This window comes from Anabrus simplex, chromosome 6 (assembly GCF_040414725.1).
Source record: "Anabrus simplex isolate iqAnaSimp1 chromosome 6, ASM4041472v1, whole genome shotgun sequence".
Lineage (NCBI taxonomy): Eukaryota > Metazoa > Arthropoda > Insecta > Orthoptera > Tettigoniidae > Anabrus > Anabrus simplex.
In genome coordinates, this window is record NC_090270.1 from 53,336,228 (window position 1) to 53,360,610 (window position 24,383).

The 24,383-nt window shown below is 40.8% G+C and overlaps 1 protein-coding gene across 1 annotated transcript in view; it reads right to left on the bottom strand.

Annotated features, from left to right (window-relative positions):
- LOC136875858 (cardioacceleratory peptide receptor-like) overlaps window positions 1-24,383 on the bottom strand; it is a 293,506-nt gene that overhangs the window by 59,240 nt on the left and 209,883 nt on the right. Inside the window, exon 4 of the mRNA XM_068228221.1 lies at window positions 10,024-10,117. Within this exon, the coding sequence (XP_068084322.1) occupies window positions 10,024-10,117 (94 nt within the window). The remainder of the gene's footprint in view (window positions 1-10,023; window positions 10,118-24,383) is intronic.

Consider the following 24,383-nt stretch of genomic DNA (forward strand, 5'->3'; position numbering starts at 1 on the left):
TTGTTGTAAATATAGTACTTAGCGTAGGATATTCCGAGTTTTCCTTGTATATAGGCTAGAAGGACTAGATCGACAGGTTCATTTTATATTACGTCAAACACGTATCAATTCATTTTATTTCGGTTATTCAGAGAGACAGGTACAGCTATTTTGCATGATGCATGGTTTTACAGAAGCTGCCAGAAGGAGCTGCAGAACGTCGTTGTTAAATTAAGATCTTTGAAGTTAAGTTGGATTCGGTTTGCCTGATGGTCTGCCAAGGACTCGAACTGCGTCTCATTATGTGGAAAGGCCAGTGGGATTCATGAGGAATAATGAGATAATAATTGCATGCTGAATTATAATGTATTGGTGCAGGCTGATGGTATGCCTGACAAGATAAGAGTATTGTGCAGATGTGTGTGTGCCTGCCTAGTGTCTTCTGAGTGTATATTGTGATCAGAATGGACAGTGTTAATTCCAGACTATTGAGTCTGATGTTGTTAAATGGCCCAAGCATGCCAAGAAGGAATAAACATACGGGAGTTTCCGTGTAGTTGATGATGGGCGTTATCTCATGGCAAGCTGAATTCTGGCCTGTGTTATCGGCATGTGTGAAAGAGACAGTATTTCCTTGTGGCGGCCTCGGGAGACAAAATCCAATCTTTAGCATAGTGGAGTTCAATATTTCTTTACAGCTCGTAATCTACCCGGAAGTACATGACGGATGACCGCGCTGTTGAGCGCTCAAACGCAGCAGAAGGAGGCAATGTTGCCCATTGCTTTCTTCATGATATCAAGGATTATTTATATGTTTTTCCCTTACAGGATGGTGTTTACATTATTATTTTGTGATTGTATACTTTGTCTCGTTTTTTTAAAGGGAACAGCCCGAGTGCTGAAGTATTGTTGGTTTATCTAGTTCTGTCTAGATCTTTTGTAGTGAACCGGGATTCACATTAGAAGCAGTGTAGCATTTAAGACTTTACTCGATATCCGATGTATATATATGTTTAGTTTGATTATTTGAATTGCTGTAAATATAGTGTAGGATTTGCCCCTAGTATTTTGCATACCTTACATAGCGTCCGGTGCGTCTTAATTATTTTTCTTTCCGTCGTAATTTTTCTTATTATGTAACTTTTATTTTACGGAAATAGTTTGACGACTCTCGGGAGTAACTTAATTTTGAAACCGTATCGTTGGGATGCGATAGTGTGAAACTCCATACGGAAATACCACATGGCAGTGTTTGCGTACACTTGTTGCCATACAACATAAACATTGGACTATAAGAAGAAACTCAATCTTGATTTATATTAATGTTCTTTGTTGAACTTGTTTTTCTTTAATGTCAAATTTGTACAATTATTCAATTAACGTTTCTGATTTCAACTTATTTCTATACTTTGAGTTCATTTTTTTTACAAATTATTTTTTTTCCTGATTTTATTATTTTCGTGTGATATGATCGGGGATATTTGTTAATAAATCCATCTTACCCCTTATGATTGTTTCTCATTCGTGTTATACCTCCATTTCCTGTCATTGATTGCTATTTTAGTGTAGAACTTCCGACTTTTATCCTGACCCAATCGACAACCAACCCACACTCTGCCCAACCCTGAGTTAGTCGGATGTTCATACAGGAATGGAGGCATCGTCCTAGAGGGTATTTACCCCTGGGTACGGTACATATATATGTGGCGCCGCAACTAAGGGCAAATAGGCACTTTGGCGTATGTTCGTATCACGCTGGGAGTATTTTTGTGTTACCCAAAGATGTCTAGGTTGTTCTTACAAACTTGGGCAGGTCAAATTGAGATTTACGAGAGTGAATGTGATTTGACCAGCTATTCCGAAGGCTAGATAGGATTAGGATCATGGTTCGAAAGCTGGAAGAGACCAATAATTGGTATCCAGATAATGATTAAATTTAAGAAAGGTAGATAGGTAATTTCGAACCATAGGCGCGACTTAGGAATCTGCCAACCTAACGTTCAGACAACTTGAGTCTAGAGTCCCATGTTCAGTACTACGAATGATAGTAGGTGGTCATGAAAGGGCAAGATTTCATCGGAAATTGTGTGTTTAGAAAATAGAGTAAAATCTAAATGCATTACGTTAGGAACATCGGCAAAATGTTTGATTTAAATTATGTTAGGAAGAATGAGGAACATGGCCGATAAGTAAGGCGTGTCGTAGTAATAAAGGAACTCTATTTGAGTCAGAGAACTATAAAAAGATTTCTCTAATGAGGTAAAGTGGTCGATGACGTGTCCTTCAGACATGTGTTGATCTTGACATAGCCTGGAATTTGTGTGCAGATCAAATTTCAATTGCCAGTAACGTTAATTTTATTTGATTTAGAGTAAGGTTAGGAACTTAAGAGCGCCTCAGTCTTAAGAAAATGGTGGTGATAATTGCAATGAATAGTGATGATTCGGGACTGGTAAACCTATGCTGGAATATTAGTCTGGAGTCGGAGGTATTTATCGTAAATATGGTCCAGTACTGTTGTCTAGTACTTAGATTAGAGCCCAAAAGACAGGAAAATTAATGTTTGGATTAAAAGAATTTGGGGCCACAATATTAGTAATTTCTTTTTAAAGTTATGATAACGCGTTTGTTTGTTATGCGCGGCAGAAGATAAATATCCCAAATCATAGGAAGCTTCTATATGGCGAATTTTGAGGCCATGTTTTCTTGGTATATGATTAACGTAAATCATAGAAGCTGTTCAGTAAAATAAATGGTTTTCGTATGGAGTACACAAGATACGGTATAGGATACTAGGTAGTGGCGAGCATCCCTGCGTTTTCTCGAATACGTATTTGGTATGGCGATGACGATGAAGGAGTTGTTAGAGGAGATGGACAAGAGGGCAGAGCAGGCCGAGATGAGGGAACAGGAGCGTATGGCGGAGATGGACAGAAGGGAGCAGGAGCGTATGAATGAACTCTCGAGTAAGTTGGAGGAGCAATTTAAACAAGCTGCAGATAGGACTGACGAACAATTTAAACAAGCTGCAGATAGGACGGACGAACAATTTAAACAAGCTGCAGATAGGACTGATGAACAATTTAAACAAGCTGCAGATAGGACTGAGGAACAATTAACACAGGCGGCGGAGAAAACTGAGGAGCAACTCAAGGTGGCGACCAATGAGTTACAGGGGAAAATTGACTTCGTTCGTACATGTTGTTTAGAAGGCCTGGGAAAATTAGAGAAACAGCTAGAGACAGTAGAACTTAAAACACAGACGCAAATTGAAAAGATTAGAGATTCTGTTGAGGAAATCGCCGATCGGGTGACAGAACACATGACTAGCACAGATAAGCGGCTGGGAGACTTATCGCATACAGTAGAAGAAGCTACAGCAGAGATTACACTCCAGCGAGGCGCGATTGACAAGTTACGGATTGACACGGAGACGAGGTTGGAAGAGTTCACCGTGGACATCAGTAAACAAATTACTGAAGCTCAGCAGAAAACGGAAGACAAAATTGATTTGAAACTTAAGATGAAGCAAAAGGAGACGGAGGAAAGAATGAAGGAAATAGAAACTCAGATTCGATTGGAAATGAAGGAGGACATCGCGGAGACAGGCAAGGAAGTCAAAGACATGATAATGGCTGATAGGGAAAGGAACAAGGAAGATCTACAGGTACTTGGTTCGAGTCTGGAGACGTGGACAGAAGTTTCACAGAAAAATCAAGTGACGATAGAGGTTGTTGAGAAGGAAATCGCCTACATGAAGGATAAATTAGAATTGTTGGATTTACGTACGGACAAAGAACTTAGTAAATTGAAATGTACAGTTCAACAAACTATTATAGAGAAGGCACCCAGTCAAGTTAGCGATAACGTTGCGTTGAGCGATCTTTTACAGTTACCGCGTCAGGCGGTCCACTGTTCAACTCCGAATGAAACACATAATGTTCCTATTTACAATATTATGCGGAGCAATGAAGAAAAACCACGGAAGTTTACAGGAAATGATGAGAGAACACCTAAACCTTTCTTGCGTGAAATTGATGACTTCTTAGCAGATTACAAGGTACCACCAGAGCGTAAATTGAGGACAGTAGAAAGATTTCTAAGCGAAACCGTGGCTGAATGGGCGAATGCTTTCCGTTATACATTTACTACATATGAGGAGTTTAAGGAGGCATTTCTTAAAACGTTTTGGGACGTTTCTACGCAGCAATCACTGAGAATGGAATTGTATTCACGTAGATATCTGGCTACGACGCCAACAAAGTATTGTCCTTTTTTCATTTCTCAGATGCTCAAGTTTCGTGATTTAGACATGCCCCCAAGCGAGAGCGAAATTATAGCAGCAATCTCTCGGCAAGTACCTCTTGAAGTGCAGAGGACATTAATTGCAGCTAATGCCAAAACTGCAGCAGAGGCGGAGTTGACTTTAAGACAGTTAGACTTAACATCTAGTCAAAACCAACCAAGGTTGAGGCATGTTGAGGCTATTCATACGGTAGGGGTGGAAGAAGGAAGTAATCCTCCGAAAGTAAGGAAGAGAAATGAGTATCAAAGCTTAGGGACTCAAACAGCGACACATGAGCAAACCAACAGGAGTGCTGCACATCAGGATGGTAATTGGCAGCGGAGAGACAGAAGAGACCAGTTTCGAAGAAATAATTATCAAGGTAACAGCCTAAATCAGCGAGGATACAGCTATCCAAACGGAAATAATGGGAGGACCTATAGATACAAGTATAGAAACTATGGTGGACCCAGAAGACCATATTATCGTTGGGACGAGAAGGAGCGAAACCCCAGAGGAGGAAGAGGCAATTACCAGGAGAACCATGACCAAAGAAGAGAAGAATCAAGACAGTACGTTGAAGAGTTGAGAGGAAAAAGGCAGGAGGAAGACCGGTGGAGAGGAGCCATACAAGCTAATGGTAATGAAGAATGTCATGGAGCCGAAAGTGTTGCGTACAGGGAATACCGTGTAAGGCAACAGGAAAACAGGTTGAATCCCAACGCTCCTAATTATGAGAGTAGAGGAAATAATGGTAGCAAAGCCCAATGAGGATCACAGAAAATTAAAATAGATGACATCCAAGAAGAAGAAGAAGAAGGAGAGATGGCAGAAGATGAGAGTGAAGATGATGGAGAAGAAGAGGAAAACCCAAATGATGAACCTGTGATGGTGGATGCAGATTACCCCGAAGAAGAAGGCACGGGGAATGTCAACTTCGCGCAGATGAAAAGAGACAATTATTCAGGAGAAGAAGATTGTGAAGAGTGTGGTGGTATGCAGCGACGTTTTCACGCGTTACTTGTTATCTACTACAACATCCGCTAACATAATGATAGACTATGGGAAGAGAATACAAATTTGCGAGACGGCAAATAGTACTAAAGGAAAGAGATTGTATACATCCAGATGCTAATAAATAGTCAAATAATACATTAAGAAAAAAATAAATACTCCATATTCATTTTTTCCCTGGGTAAGAGAGGGATGAGCCGTATCCTACCGGCCCATAATAATAATTGGAATATTATTTGACCAAACATGTGAAATTTATTCAGAAAAGTTACAGTCTAATATGTGAAAGCATCGTATCCTAAGGTAGTTGATACCGGATGTTGAGTAAGACAGTGGTTCGCTGGATGTTGCTTCATATTTCCGTATGACTGTGAGACAGTATAGCGTACCCAAGCGTTGGCAAGGATCGACACGTGTATTAGATGCTGACCAAGCAAGATATTTCAGCCAATGGGAACTTAGAGATTTGGCAAACCTGGAGGCTACACCGGGCCAAATATTAATTCCAGGATGACCAACGTGCTCTGTGGATAAAGTCAGTTTCTGTAAGAGATCGGTTTTCCACAGTTTCTGAAGTCAGATATATTTGGAAATGTATTATAGAAATTGGTGGAAGAGATTTGCTAGTGTTTGAACTGTGTTTTGTAAATATATTACAATAAGTATTATGTCATCATACATGACGAACTCTCTGATTGGTGGTTGGTTCAGACACCCGGGAACCCCAACATTATTGGCGTACCGAAGCCTCCTCAGTAACCCTTAGCTCTGGAGAGCGTCATTCCGTAGTTGAAATTTGAGCAGTGCGGATGCACCAACTCTGTATCTCCGTGGTAAAGATTTGCACAGTGCGGATGTATTAACTCTGTGGCTGGTGATCGTGATTAACGTGGTATCATTCCTGTAACAGTAACTGAGTTTCATTGATACTTCAAATTGTGCAGTCGCAATATTTACTGTGCTTGAGCAAATGAAATAGTATAATTTTGGCAGAGTTTACTTTCAGTTGATAAAGACGGTGTTTAGTGACCGCTGAGTAACAAGTGTAGTGGAAACGTGCTATTGTTTCACTATTTCGCGACGGGCGCGTATTCGCGTGGAACTTCCGTACCGAACCGTGGGCTGCTTTAAAAACTGTATTTTTACCCTTTAAGTGAAGTGTGTTATATATATGTGAATCAGTGTGTTAGCTGATCTGGTAAAAGAAAGGGTATCTCGGCTCGCAGCATTAAGCAGTGAAGAGGTTATCAATAATAGTCTTCTGTGTTCCAGTGAATTATTTTCCAGCAAGATGATGGATACGCCTGTAGAGAAAGGAAGTGCATTCCCACATGTTAATGCTGTGATTAACATGGAGTAGACCCATAAGTAGTGGGGATGTAAGCTGCTATCCTGGTTTCCCGAGAGTCATGTAGAATGTAAAGTAAGACGCATGTATTATTTACGGCATGATATGTAAGTTATGTTAAGGTACTAGGGCAGTGTAGATAGAATTTTAATTTTCATATAAAGTAAGCCTGACGGCATGTATTTGTTTAATTTTGTTACTATGATAGATTCGGATACGAGATTAATGCATGTTTTTTAATTTTCATTTTGCTTTATGAGTAGATGTTTGGGAAAATGAGGGATTGATAGGATCAGTTATTGTTGTAAATATAGTACTTAGCGTAGGATATTCCGAGTTTTCCTTGTATATAGGCTAGAAGGGCTAGATCGACAGGTTCATTTTATATTACGTCAAACACGTATCAATTCATTTTATTTCGGTTATTCAGAGAGACAGGTATAGCTATTTTGCATGATGCATGGTTTTACAGAAGCTGCCAGAAGGAGCTGCAGAACGTCGTTGTTAAATTAAGATCTTTGAAGTTAAGTTGGATTCGGTTTGCCTGATGGTCTGCCAAGGACTCGAACTGCGTCTCATTATGTGGAAAGGCCAGTGGGATTCATGAGGAATAATGAGATAATAATTGCATGCTGAATTATAATGTATTGGTGCAGGCTGATGGTATGCCTGACAAGATAAGAGTATTGTGCAGATGTGTGTGTGCCTGCCTAGTATCTTCTGAGTGTATATTGTGATCAGAATGGACAGTGTTAATTCCAGACTATTGAGTCTGATGTTGTTAAATGGCCCAAGCATGCCAAGAAGGAATAAACATACGGGAGTTTCCGTGTAGTTGATGATGGGCGTTATCTCATGGCAAGCTGAATTCTGGCCTGTGTTATCGGCATGTGTGAAAGAGACAGTATTTCCTTGTGGCGGCCTCGGGAGACAAAATCCAATCTTTAGCATAGTGGAGTTCAATATTTCTTTACAGCTCGTAATCTACCCGGAAGTACATGACGGATGACCGCGCTGTTGAGCACTCAAACGCAGCAGAAGGAGGCAATGTTGCCCATTGCTTTCTTCATGATATCAAGGATTATTTATATGTTTTTCCCTTACAGGATGGTGTTTACATTATTATTTTGTGATTGTATACTTTGTCTCGTTTTTTTAAAGGGAACAGCCCGAGTGCTGAAGTATTGTTGGTTTATCTAGTTCTGTCTAGATCTTTTGTAGTGAACCGGGATTCACATTAGAAGCAGTGTAGCATTTAAGACTTTACTCGATATCCGATGTATATATATGTTTAGTTTGATTATTTGAATTGCTGTAAATATAGTGTAGGATTTGCCCCTAGTATTTTGCATACCTTACATAGCGTCCGGTGCGTCTTAATTATTTTTCTTTCCGTCGTAATTTTTCTTATTATGTAACTTTTATTTTACGGAAATAGTTTGACGGCTCTCGGGAGTAACTTAATTTTGAAACCGTATCGTTGGGATGCGATAGTGTGAAACTCCATACGGAAATACCTCATGGCAGTGTTTGTTTACACTTGTTGCCATACAACATAAACATTGGACTATAAGAAGAAACTCAATCTTGATTTATATTAATGTTCTTTGTTGAACTTGTTTTTCTTTAATGTCAAATTTGTACAATTATTCAATTAACGTTTCTGATTTCAACTTATTTCTATACTTTGAGTTCATTTTTTTTACAAATTATTTTTTTTCCTGATTTTATTATTTTCGTGTGATTTGATCGGGGATATTTGTTAATAAATCCATCTCACCCCTTATGATTGTTTCTCATTCGTGTTATACCTCCATTTCCTGTCATTGATTGCTATTTTAGTGTAGAACTTCCGACTTTTATCCTGACCCAATCGACAACCAACCCACACTCTGCCCAACCCTGAGTTAGTCGGATGTTCATACAGGAATGGAGGCATCGTCCTAGAGGGTATTTACCCCTGGGTACGGTACATAACAATACAAACCCCGTTTAGTTACAATAAACATTATAGGTTCAATGGTTTCTGAGGTAAGGGTACCTGAAATATTTCTTACCAGAGAAAGTATATAGGACCGTATACTACGAAAAATGTAAAATTAAGCAATATCCTCAATTGTGTCGAAAGTTGAAGGGATAAAGGGTCTGCAAAAGTTTCAAATTGTGAGTCGTAGATAGCTTTATGAAACTAAAAGGGAAACAAGTTTCAAAACAATTTCTGGTCTAAATGCAGTTCCCGAAAAGCATAATTTGTTTCTTTACTAGTTTTCTTTTTATTCAAATCCTAGCCATATTACCTTCTTTACATAATTCTTTCTGTACTGTGTTCCTTGGTCAATACCCTCAAGCGTTTATTGATCTTTTGAAAAATATCCGCACCGAATGTAGTTATAAGGGCTTAAGTGAAATTCTCCATTGACTCAATTTGCGCTCGTAGTGGTGCTTAAGTGAAACAATGCATTGACTCACATTAGCGCTCTTAGTGGTGCTTAAGTAAAACAATGCATTGAGTCACATTAGCGCTCGTAGTGGCAGAAAAAGGCAAACTGCTAATGTTATCGATCGGATAACGATGATTAAGAAAAGGGTAGTAAATTTTAGGAACAAATAAAGAATATAATCTTATACATTATTTTTTATTTACCTAAAATTCGTACCTAGGATGTTTTCAACATTGGGTTGTCTGACTCGTTGGCTGAATGGTCAGCGTACTTGCCTTCGGTTCAGAGGGTCCCTGGTTCGATTCCCGGCCGGGTCGGGGATTTTAACCTTCATTGGTTAATTCCAACGGCCCGGGGACTGGCTGTTTGTGCTGTCCCCAACATTCCTGCAACTCACACACCATACATAACACTATCCTCCAACACAATAACACGCAGTTTCCTACACATGGCAGATGCCGCCCACCCTCATCGGAGGGTCTGCCTTAGAAGGGCTGCCCTCGGCTAGAAATAGCCAGACGAAATTTTTATATAACTTTGGGTTGCTTGCCTAAAGGGTTAGAACTGTGGATTTTTATTTTATAGTTCTTCTTTTTAATCAACTGGAATGATGTGTTAACTTTAAACAGTTAACGTAAAACAAATGCATTTTATTCACCTCAAAGAATTCGTGAGCAAGGACATCCCTAAGATTGGAGTGTGGCAGTAACTACTCTAATCACACAGCTTTGCGTATACCGGTACATAAAATATTCAAGACTCGCAACATTTTGACCGATTCAAATAAATAAAAATTCTTATTTTGACAAATGATATTTTAATAATTTTCCGATAATAATGTATTAATTTTGTAAGGAAGAACCATCTTCTTTAAAAATGTTTAAATTTGGGCATTTAAGGGACATATTTCTGCCTAAAATTTCGAGATTTAATTATGATGTATTCAGTTTACTTACAGCTGCCTGAGAAGTTCATGGGATGTGTGATGGCATCATAGCGGTCGATACTCAGAGCCACGAGCACGTACGTCGAGGAGTAGGTCACCACAGCCTGTGGACACAAAGAAACAGCGTTCTTAAAAAATATCAATAACATTTTATATTCCAGATTCATGTTATTGGTCAAGGTACCAGCACTAAATAACAATGCTTTTTTTGCTATTTACTTTACGTCGTACCGATACAGATAGGTATTATGGCGACGGTGTGATAGGAAAGGCCAAGGAATGGGAAGGAAGTGACCGTAAGGTACAGCCCCAGCACTTGCCTGGTGTGAAAATGAGAAACTATGGAAAACTATCTTCAGGGCTGCCGACAGTGGGGTTCGAACCCAATATCTACGGGATGCAAGCTCATAGCCGCGCTCTCCTAACCGCACGGCAAACTCGCCCGGTAATGAACAATGTAGAAATGAATCTATTCAATCACATTATAAATACTGGGTGATTGCCAGACAGCGGATATGTACGTAAATGCTAATTTTATTTGCCGATATGTAGACCTCCAAAACCGACAAGAAGGTGCGTTTCAAGGTGAAACTGGACAAATTAATAAGTTTAATTATAAACATATATGTAGGGCTCGGATGTTTATGCAGTAATAGGTTAGAATGCAAACTTACTGAAGCGAGTAATAAGTAGAGTCTACCCGCACGACGGCAATGCTATAAGGTTTGCATAAACATTAGGGGTTCGGCCCATTAGAACCCCTAGAATTTATGTTACTCCCACTACATTAAGTTTGAGTGGGCTAGTCGGCATTTCGTACTAAATAATTTTGTTACTAAATAATTTTGTTAGTGGGAAACCTCGGATTTCGTCTGCAAACAAAATATCGTGATGTCCTTAAACGAAATCCGGGATACAACATCATGGTAGCTAAAAACAAATATTTGGCTGGTACTGATAATGTTGATCTGCCAGATTGTTTGAGACATGCATTCGCTCCCGAATTCAAGTACTGTCCTGTCACATCCGTACATATAGAGAAATAATTCTCCGATCTGGAGCTAGTTTTAACAGACAAACGGTTCAGATTTATACCAGAAACCTTGGAGAAGACTGTTGTAGTGTACTCGAAAGCAAATTATGGACAGAAAAAGTAGGGTGCGTGGTGAAAAATGAAAGAGGAATGTGTATTTAACTTCACTTCAGGTTTGAGATTTTTTTTACACTGTTTACTTACAACCTCACTAATTGATTTATCATATGTAATAATTAACACACTGTGTCTAAACTAGGAGACGTGTGCATATTGTAACACTGATAGGGTGATACTTCACACAAAATCTGCTCGGATTATTTGTGGCAGTAGAACAACCGCAGCTATAAGTAGAGTGATTTTTTGATTTTCATTCAGTCTTATATTCATAGTAATGATTTTGTGATATGCATGCATGTATTGGTGAATGCTCAGAAGTTTGCAATGTGACAAATGGAGTCAGACAAGGTTGCATACTGTCACCCCAACTCTACAATATCTACGCAGAGTATGTAATGAGAAGAGCACTGGATGGCTGGGATAGTGGAATTTCAATCGATGGTAGGAAAATCAACAATTTACGCTTCGCTGATGATACTACACTCATTGCAGAAAGTGGACAAGAACTTGATGAATTGCTCTCTAGAATGACAATCATTAGCTCGGATTTTGGTCTAGAAATTAACATGAAAAAGACCAAACTATACTCCGAACGGCTCTACTTCTAAATTGACGTTTAGGCCGATTTTGGCTCTGTCTGGTGGTTGTGCACCGAAGCATAGACATCCAACCAATCCCAACCTGCCATTTATATCGATTTATATCGGCAGAGCACGATCTCGAAACCTAGTTGCCAAGTCTGATATTTACATTCACCACGTGGTTAACCTATCTCGTTCAACGTGTATGGTATTCGGTACGGTTCGCGATCTTTTGCATTTTCCTCCAGTAATTAGTGTTTTATCTTATAAGTTTTATCTCTCTAGTATAGTACAGTATAGCGTAGTTTACAGTTTAGCATAGCATAAGTACAGTATAGGTTTAATTATTAAATAGCTGTAGTTTTATTTACGTCCGTATATCAGTGTACTTAGTTCGTCGTGTTTACCATGTCTCAGTGTAGTTCGGGAAAGACAAGTGGCAAGAAATCGAGACGTGTGGGACAAGGCACGCCCTTGAGAAGCCAGGCTCGTGAAATTGTGTCCAATGTGCGCGAGTACTTTGAGAAAGAAAAGGAGAACGGTGCTACATTGCTTCCTTTAGCACAAGCTGTACAGAGAACTGCCGACGCTACCAAAGTGAGTAAATACACAGTAGTGGCAATTGGAAAGGAGAAATACCACGCTGAGGAACAATCTCCTGGATCCTCTAAGTTTGAAACACCGGGTAAGAAAAGGAATCGGGCCAAACCAGTGACGAACTTGGACAGTTTCGAGAAAGATGCCATTCGTCGTCATATTTATGACTACTACCGCAGAAAAGAACACCCTACTCTTGCGAAGCTACGTGAGTCTCTGAAGGAAAGTGAACTATTTAAAGGCAGCAAGACTTCACTGAATGTTGTGGTAAAGGAACTGGGATTCCGTTACAAGAAATTAAACGGTCGCCGAGTGTTAATAGAGAGAAGTGATATTGTGATGTGGCGCTGCCGGTTTTTAAGGGACGTTATGAAGGAAAATTTTGATTCGATTGTGTGGTTAGATGAAACATGGATTAATGCAAACCATACCGTAGGAAAAGGCTGGACAGATGATTCTGTGGAAGGTACAATGGCAGTGCCCATTGGAAAGGGGGGAAGAATTATTGTGCTACATGCCGGTACCGCAAACGGATTTGTACCTAACTGTTTATATGTTCTGAGGTCTAAGAAGACTGGCGATTACCACGAGGAGATGAATAGTGTCAATTTTCAGAACTGGTTTGAATTCACATTGATGAATAACCTGTCTGAAAATTGTACAATAATAATGGACAATGCCCCCTACCATTCCGTAATTCAAGACAAAGCTCCGACAATGGCAGCAAAGAAGTCGATTCTTGCTGAGTGGTTAAGGAGGCACAACATTCCTGTGCGGGACGACATGAAGAAAGGTGAACTGTTGCAGCTTGTGAAAGAAAACAAGCCACAATTTCCTGTGTATGTCGTGGACGAAATTGCAAGACGTCATGGACATAAAGTTATTCGACTTCCACCTTATCATTGCCACTTCAATGCAATAGAGAAGATTTGGGCTCAGGTTAAGGGTTATGTTGCGACAAAAAATAAGCGTTTTACTGTACCCGAGGTGGAAAACCTGTTAACCGAAGCTGTGGTGAACGTCAGTGCCGATGACTGGAGGAAAGTTGTGCGCAGTACACAAAGATTAATACGTGAGGCGTGGGAAGATGAAGATGTACTGGAGAACTCCGTCGAAAGTTTAATAATATCTTTGGGACCTGGTGATAGTGACAATGATTCATCGTTAGAGGGTTCCAGTGACTCTGAGATCAGTGGAGTGTTTCCTTTGTAGGCCATAACCTCCTTCCTGTGTCAGCCATTGGCGGTGAGTGATGTGTTATTTCCTAATTCTCTTTTATTCTGAATAATATATTCTCTTATTAGTGTCAGATGTTGTTAGTAAGTGTAGATTTTATGAATTTGTTTTCATTCCATATGTATTCGTTTTTCTGAGTACGGTATTACATTTTACTATATATGGCTGTTTACCGCGGTCGTATTGCATCAGCTGTTCTCGCGGGTGTAGCGCGCTGGCAACAGAGGATTGGCGATGCTCATTTGTTTTGCGAAACTTCAATTTAGAAGTAAGGCCGTGCGGAGTATAATGGTTATCAACCGAGAAAGTGAAATCTCAATCCAAATAACAGGATGCCTGAAGGATCTGCAGTTGGTGAATGATTGTGTATATCTGGGCTCCATAATCAGTAACACGGGAAATTGTGATAAAGAAATAAAACGACGAATTGTCCTAGGTCGTGCAGCAAAGGTTAAACTCACAAAGATCTGGCAGAACCGGGCATTATCCAAAACAGTGAAAATAAGATTGGTGAAATCACTGGTGTTCTCTGTTTTCCTGTACGGTTGTGAGACCTGGACTGCGAAGGCTAGTGACAAGAGCCGAATAGATGCCTATGAGATGTGGTGTTGGTGGAGAATGCTCCTCAGAAAGAACAAATGCCTCCATTATAGAAGAACTGAGTATCACAAAACGTTTATCTTCCCGCGTTAGTGAAAGTTACCTCCAGTTCCTGGGACACATTTTGAGGAGAGAAGGAGACAATTTAGAAAAGCCCATTCTGCAAGGCAAAATTGAAGGAACCAGACCAAAAGGCAGAACAGCAAGTAGATGGTTAGACCAAGCAAAGAAGATCACCGGTCTACCTCTTCACAATATCTTAAGATGAGCTGAAGACCGCTCAGGATGGGAAAAATTCGTTAAGGATGCAGTTACTAATGAAGAGAAAGAATGAGGTCACGACGCTCAGCAATGAGTAAACCGATTGATGATGATGATGATGATGATGATGAAGATGTATTGGTGATTGTTCACCGTGTAGGTTACTGTAGTCACGTCCTAATTCGTGAACCATCGACAACGGCTGAGTGGAGAAGTGATCCTGAGAGTCTGGATACCAGTTGCTATGGAATGAGAGTGGGCGTCTCGGACATATTCTGAGTCATGGCCCTCCTTGTGCTCAGGCGGCTAGGACTATACAATCCACCTGTGGTCCCTAACGAGTTATAGGAGAGATCCTCACTTAGACTACGTGTTACTAATGGTAGCATCCTGCTTCACAGAATTCAACGAGCTCAGAACATTTTAAGCAAGCCTTGTGCCTATGGGGGTAACGGAGTCCCACTCCCATTTGAAAGGAGAGGGAAACAACTTGGCGAACGAAATGGAATTCGATGGGGAACTATCAATATTAATAGGGCTTATGGAAGAAAAAATGCAGAACCGACGGAGTCTGCAGAAAGGATGCATCTGGATGTGCTAGGAGTAAATGATATTCGGGTAAGGGGAGATAACGAGGAAGAGATAGGAGATTATAAAGTGTACTTGTCGGGTGTTAAAAAGGGAAGGGCAGAGGAATACTATTGAACGCAACATAGTTTCTGTTAGGCACATAAATGACCGAATGATGTGGGTAGATTTCGCAGTTGGAGGAATTAGGACAAGAATTGTCTCAGTGTATTCGCCATGTGAGGGTGCAGATGAGGATGAAGTTGACAAGTTTTATGAAGCATTGACTGACATCGTAGTTAGCGTAATATTATTAGCGTATTGCCTCCGGAGAGCCCTGGTGCAAGTCTTTCTCTCGTAGACGGCCTGTTAGGAGACCTGCATGTCTGTGAAGATGAGGGCCCTACCTAAGATGATTTATAATGCTGTATACGCCACACACACAGCCCCCGAGCCCTTGCCATTAACTAATTAAGTTTAAAATCCAGACCTAGCCGGGAATCTAACCCGGGACCCTCTTGAACAAAGGCCAGCACGATAACCAGTTATCCATGGAGTCTGACATCGTAGTCAGAGTGAACAGCAAGGGTACGGTAGTGCTAGTGGGTGATTTAAACGCGAGAGTTGGAAATAGAACTGAAGGATACGAAAGGGTGATAGGTGAATGTGGGGAAGATATGGAAGCTAATCGGAATTGAAAGCGTTTGCTGAACTTTCGTGCTAGTATGGGTTTACTATTTACGAATACATTCTTCAAGCATAAGGCTATTCACCGCTGCATATGAGAGGGTAGGGATACCAGATCCATAATAGACTATATCAAAACCGACTTAGAATTCAGGAAATCTGTTACGAATGTACAGGTTTTTCGAGGATATTTCGATGATACAAACCACAATTTGATCTGTAGTGAACTAAGCATCTCTAGGCCTAGGATACAGAAAGTGAAATCTGTCCGCAGACGAATAAGGGTAGGAAATCTCTAGGACGAGGAAATTGGACAGAAGTACATACAGTAGATATGATTAGTGAGAATTTCCAAACAGTGAACAGTAAGCAGTTTCGGTATAAAAAGACAATGGGTGGTATATAGAGATGCTATAGTACAAACAGCAAGGGAATTCCTAGAAACAACTTTGTGTAAAGATGGTAAAAAGCAAATATCTTGGTGGAATGATCCATTCAGAGCAGCTTGTAAACGTAAAATGAAAGCGTATCCGAAATGGCTCCAATCAAGGGCGGATGCAGATAGGGAATTGTACGTAGATGAAAGAAAAAAAGCGAAACAATTTAATCCAAAAAGAAGTCTTGAGAAGATTTTGTTAATAACCTGGAAAGGCTAGGTCAAGCAGCAGGGAAAACGTTCTGGATAGCAATAAAGAATCTTAGGAAGGGAGGGAAAAATAAAACGAGTAGTATTTTGGGTAATTCAGGTGAACTCAAAATAGATCCCAGGGAGTCACTGGACAGGTGGAGGAAATATTTTTTAAAAATCTTCTCAGTGTAAAAGAAAATCTTCCTGTTGACGCAACAACCGAGCTCATGGAGAGGAGAAAAATAACTTTGGTGAAATTACGCTTGAAGAAGTGGAAAGGATGGCAAATAAACTCCATTGTCATAAAGCCGCAGGAATAGATGAAATTAGACCTGAAATGGTGAAGTATAGTGGGAAGGCAGGGATGAAATGGCTTCATAGAGTAATAAGATTAGCATGGAGTGTTCTTAAGGTGCCTTCAGATTGGACAAAAGCAGTAATTGCACCTATCTATAATCAAAGGAACAGGAAGGATTGCAACAACTATCGAGGTATCTCATTGATTAGTATACCAGGCAAAGTATTCATTGGCATCTTGGAAGGGAGGGTGCGATCAGTCGTTGAGAGGAAGATGGATGAAAACCAGTGTGGTTTCAGACCACAGAGAGGCTGTCAGGATCATATTTTCAGCATGCGCCAGGTAATTGAAAAATGCTGTGAAAGGAATATCTAGTTATGTTTTTGTTTTGTAGATCTAGAGAAAGCATATGGCAGGGTACTGAGGGAAAATATGTTCGCCATACTTGGGGCTATGGGATTAACGGTAGATTATTAAAATCAATGGCATTTAAGTTTACAATGAGGCTGCAGGGAGAATTGATGGTAGTGTGAGTTCTTGGTTCAGGGTACTTACAAGGGTTAGACAAGGCTGTAATCTTTAACCTTTGTTGTTTGAAGTTTACGGGGATCATCTACTCAAAGGTATAAAGGGGCAGGGCAGGGAGAGATTCAGTTTGGTGGAAATACAGTAAGCAGTCTGGCTTATGCTGACGACTTGGTCTTAATGTAGATTGTGCCGAAAGCCTGCAGTCTAATATCTCGGACTTGAAAATAGCTGCAATGAGTATGGCATGAAAGTTTGCGTTTCGAAGACTAATTTGATGTCAGTCGGTAAGAAATCCAAAATAATTGAATGTTAGATTGGTGATATAAAGCTAGAACAGGTAGCTAATTTCAAGTATTTAGGATGTGTGTTCGCCTAGGATGGTAGTATTGTAAGTGAGAATGAGTTGAGTTGCAGTAAAGCTAATGCAGTGAGCTCGCAGTTGCGATCAACAGTATTCTGTAAGAAGGATGTCAGCTACCGGATTAAACTTTCTTTACATCGGTCTGTTTTCAGGCCAACTTTGCTTTACGGGAGTGAAAGCAGGGTGGACTCAGGATATCTATTAATAAGTTAGAAGTAGCAGACATGAATGTAGCGAGAATGATTGCTTGTACAAGCAGGTGAATACAATGGCAGGAGGGTACTCGGAATGAGGAGATAAAGGCTAAGTTAGGAATGAACTCAATGGATGAAGCTGTACGCATAAAGCGGATTCGGTGGTGGGGTAATGCGAGGTGAATGGAGGAGGATAGGTTACTTCGGATAATAATTGACTCTGTTATAGAGGGTAAGAGAGGTAGAGGGAGAATAAGCCTGCGATGGTTAGGCTCGGTTTTTAACAATTTAAAGATAAGAGATATAGAACTAAATGATGCCACAGCACTAGTTGCAAATAGAGAATTGCCGCGACGTTTAGTAAATACACAGAGGCTTGCAGACTGAACGCTGAAAGGCACAAAGGTGTATAATGATGATGATGTATGTATTTATGAAGTATGTATGGATGTGAGTGGATCTCGTGTGTCTACTAAAGGAATGTTACGTTTGCATTTCATACAAGTGTTTAATATCATGAAAATAAGTGCATGCTTAAATGCATACTTCACCACTTTTTGGAGCATAGTTGCATACTTAAATTGAAGTTTTGTTATTACAAATGATTAATCACGTCTTGGATAAATGTATTTTACAAAGTATTACATACAAAATAGTGAATGCTACATTGTATTAAAAAGTACTTTATCAAGTGTGTTATACATAATTAAAAATATTCTAGGTTTCGTCGTCGTGTTACACGACACACATCTGTGCAGTAGCCACTTTCGACCGATACACGGTCGAGCACGTTTCTGTCAATGTTCACCAGCGCAGCAGTGGAACGATCTTGAATTCAGTCAACGTTGTAAGCAACGGCGGTACGTAAACAATATTTTTCACGTATCCCCAAAGAAAAAATCAACAAGCACAAGGTCAGGAGACCTTGGGGGCCACCTAAAATGTGTCACTGGTATGGAAGTTCCTCGTTAAGATGACCACGCACTTCTATAATATGCCAATTTGGCGGAGCTCAGTCTCGTTGGACTATGAAGTTTGGGTTATTATCTATCAGATTCCGAAACAACCAGTCTTGCAAATATGAGTTCACAGGGAAGAAAACTCGGGCCCGTGAACGGCAGCCCTGAAGATGGCTTTCCGTGGTTTTTCATTTTTAAACAGGCAAATGCCGAGGATGTACCTTACTTAAAATCATGGCCCTTCTTTCCCACTCATAGCCCTTTTCCATCCCATCGTCGTCACATCTAAATGTGACGCAAGGCAAATTGCAAATCCTGGCCAAATCTACAGACGTGCGGAACTCAAGAAATTGGAAGATGGTCCTGAAAGAAGAAGATTTAGAGCCCATCCTATACCATTCCCGTAGATTCCGTAGCTAAGGTATTCTCCTTCTTCCCCTACTTCTTCCTTCAATTTTACCTTGTAAGATAAGCTGAAGGAGTCTATATTTATCATTTCGTATGACATAGCCGAAGTACACAAGTCTCTTCTTTCTGATGTTGTGCATGTAATTTAGCTCTTTGTTCACGCGTTGAAGTGCTTCAGTGTTACGTATTCTATCAACCCATGATATTCTGAGCAGGCTTTGGTAGCACCACATCTCAAGAGATCGAAGTTTTTTTGGTGGTGTTGTCTGTTACGATCCAAGTCCCGGCACCATAAAATAAGTCAGAAAATACATAACACCGAAGTAAACGAAGACGGGGATTGATCTTAAAGTCCCTGTCACAAAGAAGTTTGCTCATTCTCTTGAATGCTACCCTTGCCTGTTCAATTCGGGTCCTTATTTCAACTGCATTTTTCCAGCTGTGATCAAATACGATGCCAAGATACATAAAGCGTTGGACTTTCTCCCGCGATGTGCCAGCTACTGTCAAGTTAACCGGCTGAATGACATGTTTGCTCCATATGCGTTAAATAAACTACAGAGGTTACCATTGCAGCACCCGAACAACCTAGATGTAATCCTTGTAGGTATCAGTGCTTTGCCATTGCAAACTGATGTTAGTGCCAAAGCGAAAAATAATTATTCATTTTTATTTAATTTTTATAGCCATCTTAGGTCACACCGTACTAGTAGGGCTGTTAGGAAATTTTGGAAGAATACATCAAGGTTTGCCGGCTGTGGAGTTCGTATGCATTACCTCCCAAATGCGAGAAATGAAGTTAATGCCAACTCCCGCCCAACCCACCAACAGAACCCCCAATGTGCCCAAACTTAAATGACTATTTTTCAGGTTTGTCACATTTTGTTATCTAAGAGCCCATTATGTATAAAAATGTTTCTAAATTTGGCCTTGGGTCTTTAGAGGTTACCGCTGAGACATATGAACTCCCGTAGCTATCACAAAGGAGTCTATCACCTATTGTATGTCAAATTCGTGCGGTTCATTAGTTGGATGCTTAATAAGCCAGCGTATTTAATAACTTAGAGGACTGATAATCCATCCAGAGAGTTAGTACGTCAGTTAGATTTGTATGTGAAGTGAAGTATCTTACCCGACAATCTCTAAAAGCTCTTCCCCCGCAGCACACGTCGATCTCCATTTTCAATATCGGGCTCACATACCGGTGTGTGATAAAGGAACAAGATACTCCCGCGGAGACGGGGAGAACGTCAGTCAGTGACATGTAATTCTAGTCGCTTGTAGAATCAATAGAATTCCTTGTCTTTCTACCGTCACGTATGAGTGACCTGAAATAACTGATCAAATGTATCCGGATACCTATATGAAATTGCACTTTGACATTACCCGTGTCACGTTCCTATTATTGGACATTAATATGGCGTGAATCGTCCCTTTGAAGTTATGGCGGCTTTAGTTCTGCTGTGGATACTTTCAATGATGGCTGCGGAGGATTGGCAGCCCATTATTCCTCAAGAGTCGACATCAGAGGAGGTAGTGATGTTGGTCACCGGGTCTGGACTGAAGTCGACGTTCTAACTCATCCCAAATGGTTCAGGTCGGGACTCTGGGCAGGTCAGTCTAGTTCAACAATACAAACCATTGCCTCACACATGCAGCTTTGTAGAGGGTGCGTTGTCATGCTGATACAATAATCGTCTGCGATCTCATCTACTACTGTACGCAGTACACAAGGGTTTAAAATATTTTTAGCGCCATAAGGGGAACCTAACCAATAAACACTCCCATACCATATCGCTACCTCCTCCTTACTTCATTGTTTGCACCATACATGATTGCAGGAAACGTTCTCGAGACATTAGTCGAAACCAAACCCTTCCATCGGATTGCCACACGGTATAGCGCGATTCATCACACTCCAAATCACTCGTTTCCACTGTCTGTCCAGTGGCGTCGCTCTTTATACCACTTCAAGCATCGTTTATCATTGACTGCAGAAATGTTTGGCTTATGAGCAGCAGCTCGAACATTGTACCCCATTCTTTTCAAATTACGACGCACTGTCATTTGTACAGACTGGACTGCTGATAGCGCTTTGGAACTCACGAGTGATTACTTCTGATTTCTTGCGATTTTGTAGAACCACTCTGCGCAATGCTCGACGGTCCCCGTCCGTCATTACATGACGTCTGCCTGGTTTTGGCTTAATTGCGGTTGTTCCTTCGCATTTACACTTCACAATCACATCACCGACAATCGACTAGGACAGCTCTAGAAGGGATGAAATGTCCATGACGGATTTGTTACTCAGGTGACATCTAGTGACTAGACCACGTTCGAAATCACTGAGCTCTTCTGACCGACCCGTTCTGCTGTCTCTACTGACAACATTATACTCTCGTCTCCTTTTATATTAGTGGGTCCCACTGTCGTGACATCCAGGGCTTAATTCCGCATTACACAGGGCTGTTCGGATACTTCTGATTAGGTAACGCAGGGGCTCTCAGGTTGCATGCGCCGATGCACTGCACGGTGCAACGTGCAAGAGACGACTTCACTAGGTTGACCAGAGTGCAAACCTCCACTGCTCTTTCCCTACATCTGTCTCACAGGTTCGGCCTGTCTCCCGCCCTCTTCACCTTGCCCGCTGTTCCTCTCCTAACTGCGAAACGTTTATATGCGGTGAGCGGAGACACTCCGTTATTTGGGGTAAGGTTACCGGTATTAAAAATCACTTCCTTCAATTTGGTTTGAGCAGACAAATCTTCTCTAGCTCTTCTTTTCATTGTTCTTTGCAATTTTATAAGTAATGTCTGGAACAAGGGAACGGCTGACAGCAATTCTACGAGCGTTCTTTAAATTTCAATCGGAAATACTAGCTCGCAATCTAGTTTTCGTACAAGTCAAAACAGAAGAAAAGAAAATCTTCGACAAATTCTGGCAGAACTCGAGCAAAGTCTTTGTATTGAAAAATAGATCTTTTGATGATCACGTAATTATTGTCCCTCAGACTAAGCATTTAGCTTTATCGTCATGACTGACAAAAATCAAATACGAAAGTTCGATCGAAATAGACTTTCGGAAGTCTTTGCTTTCTTCGAAAGAGGTTGCTCCATTATTATGTTGTTATCTTGCGTTTACCTATTTCACTGATAAACAAGCCGTCTATCACCGAACGCTTCGTTGCTCTCAGTGTACTACACCATCCGAGCCAAAGCGAGCTGAGCCTAGTCGGATCGATGCACAGTGCATAGAACCTCTGCGCCTCGGTTTGCACGAGTGAGATTTTGGGCGTTTAAGAGGCCCTGAGGTAGCGTCTCCGAGAAATTTGTCCACATCCATCTGCAATTAGCTACAATCTTCAGAGTACACTACTATCGACCAACATTTTATGCGTACTCGTCTTTGGAGGTTGTTCATGAAATAATCAAGAGTTTGTACACCTTAACTTCAGAATTATCATCCTTGAGGCCATCAATGTTCAGTTTGAATCTACTCACATCTCATGGCCTTCCCTGTACCGGCAAGCTACTGATCCGTACCATTCTCTCCAATAGAAACAAATATAAAAATAAAGCCACCTGGTAAATATCCTAATAACATAGAAGAGCACTGGTCGACATTCAGGTCGTGCGACGGTATGGCCATACAGCATACGTCACGAGATGGCCTCAGGGATTGGATGCAGATTTCTTTCATGTCAGCAACGATGCCTTGATGTACCGTTGGACGTGTGCTTGAACAGATGATGATGATGGTGCTTTTTGTTTAAACGGGCCTAACATCTAGGTAATCGAAATGTAATGACAATTTCAAAGTCCAAAATCATCCACTGACCAGAATTCAAAACGTGATGACAAGGAATGAATAGATGGATACGAATTTAAAACAATCAGTGGATCCGACCCGCAATGCCCCACATTCCCCTAAACTATCGTAGAACAATACTATTACTGACCAAGGCACTGCTTCTATAGCACAATCCTAAACCAATGATGCTTGTTGTCTAAAGGGATCCAAAATCCAGGTCATCGGCCGCTCATAATGGTACTTATCGCTAGGACAGTAAGAACCATGGTATTTGTCATGTTGCGGTACTAATCAAAAGTAGCGTAGACTCGTGGTATTCCACACATTATGGTACTACTCACAGGTAATGTAATACGCGCATGTAACGCAGATCTGTAGTGTTTCTCACATTGCGGCGCCATTTACATGTAACGCAAACCTATGGTGTTCCTCACACAGGTGTACTAATTACAAGGACTCGTACTATCCCGTGGTGTTCCTCACATATTGGGTACTAATCACAGGCAGCGCAGACCCACAGTGTCGCTTGTCGCTCTTATAGTGGTACTAATTACAGGCAACGCAAGCCCGTGGTGTTCCGCTTGAAGTGGTACACTGTAAAACCCACCCTGATTCACACTCTGTTGCTACTAATCACAAACCTATTGTGTACCTAACATAGTGGTACTAGTCAGAAGTAAAGACGACCAGTGGTGTTTCCCGCGTGATGGTACTAATTACAAGTAGTCTCATGGTCCTAATTCGATCATCCCTTGATCGCCCCTTTTAGTCGCCTCTTACGACAGGTAGGGGATACTGTGGTTGTATTCTTTGTCTGCATCCCCCACCAACAGGGGGTTGTGTGTTTTCTCCGCGAGAGCTTTTTTATTTCGCTCAAGTACGCCGGCAAGGCGGTTAGGACCCCCCTATCCGCTACCTGGGACACGCCACGTGGGAGTATCACCTCTCCCCGTGCTACGCCAGCGTAGTAGGTTCGTGGTGTTCTTGAACAAGAATAGTGACTATCATCATCATCATCATCATCAATATATATAAAATAAGAGTTTTGTCTGTACATTGCTCAGAATTTGAAAAGGATGGTATTTCTGTATCGGTCATGTCCACAGTAACCAGGAAATGCGCGTTTTACTTTTCCGTAATGTATGTCTGTCTGTCTGTATGTCTGTCTGTCTGTCTGTCTGTATGTATGTATGTATGTATGTATGTATGTACTCGCATCACTAGAAAACGGCCAAAGAGAATGTAATGAAAATCGGTATGCAAAGTCGGGAAATAAGTCGCTACAATCTAGGCCATAAATAATTTTATTCACGCTGATAGAAATGGTAGTTTACGGGAAGACCTAAAATTTAATTTTTAAATATTTACGTTATTAGTGGTCCTATTTCATTGGAAATTGGTATGCAAAGTCGGAGAATGAACCACTACAATTTAAGCTATACGTAATTTTATTTACGCTGAGTGAAATGGTAGTTTAGGGGAAGGCCTAACATATTATTAGT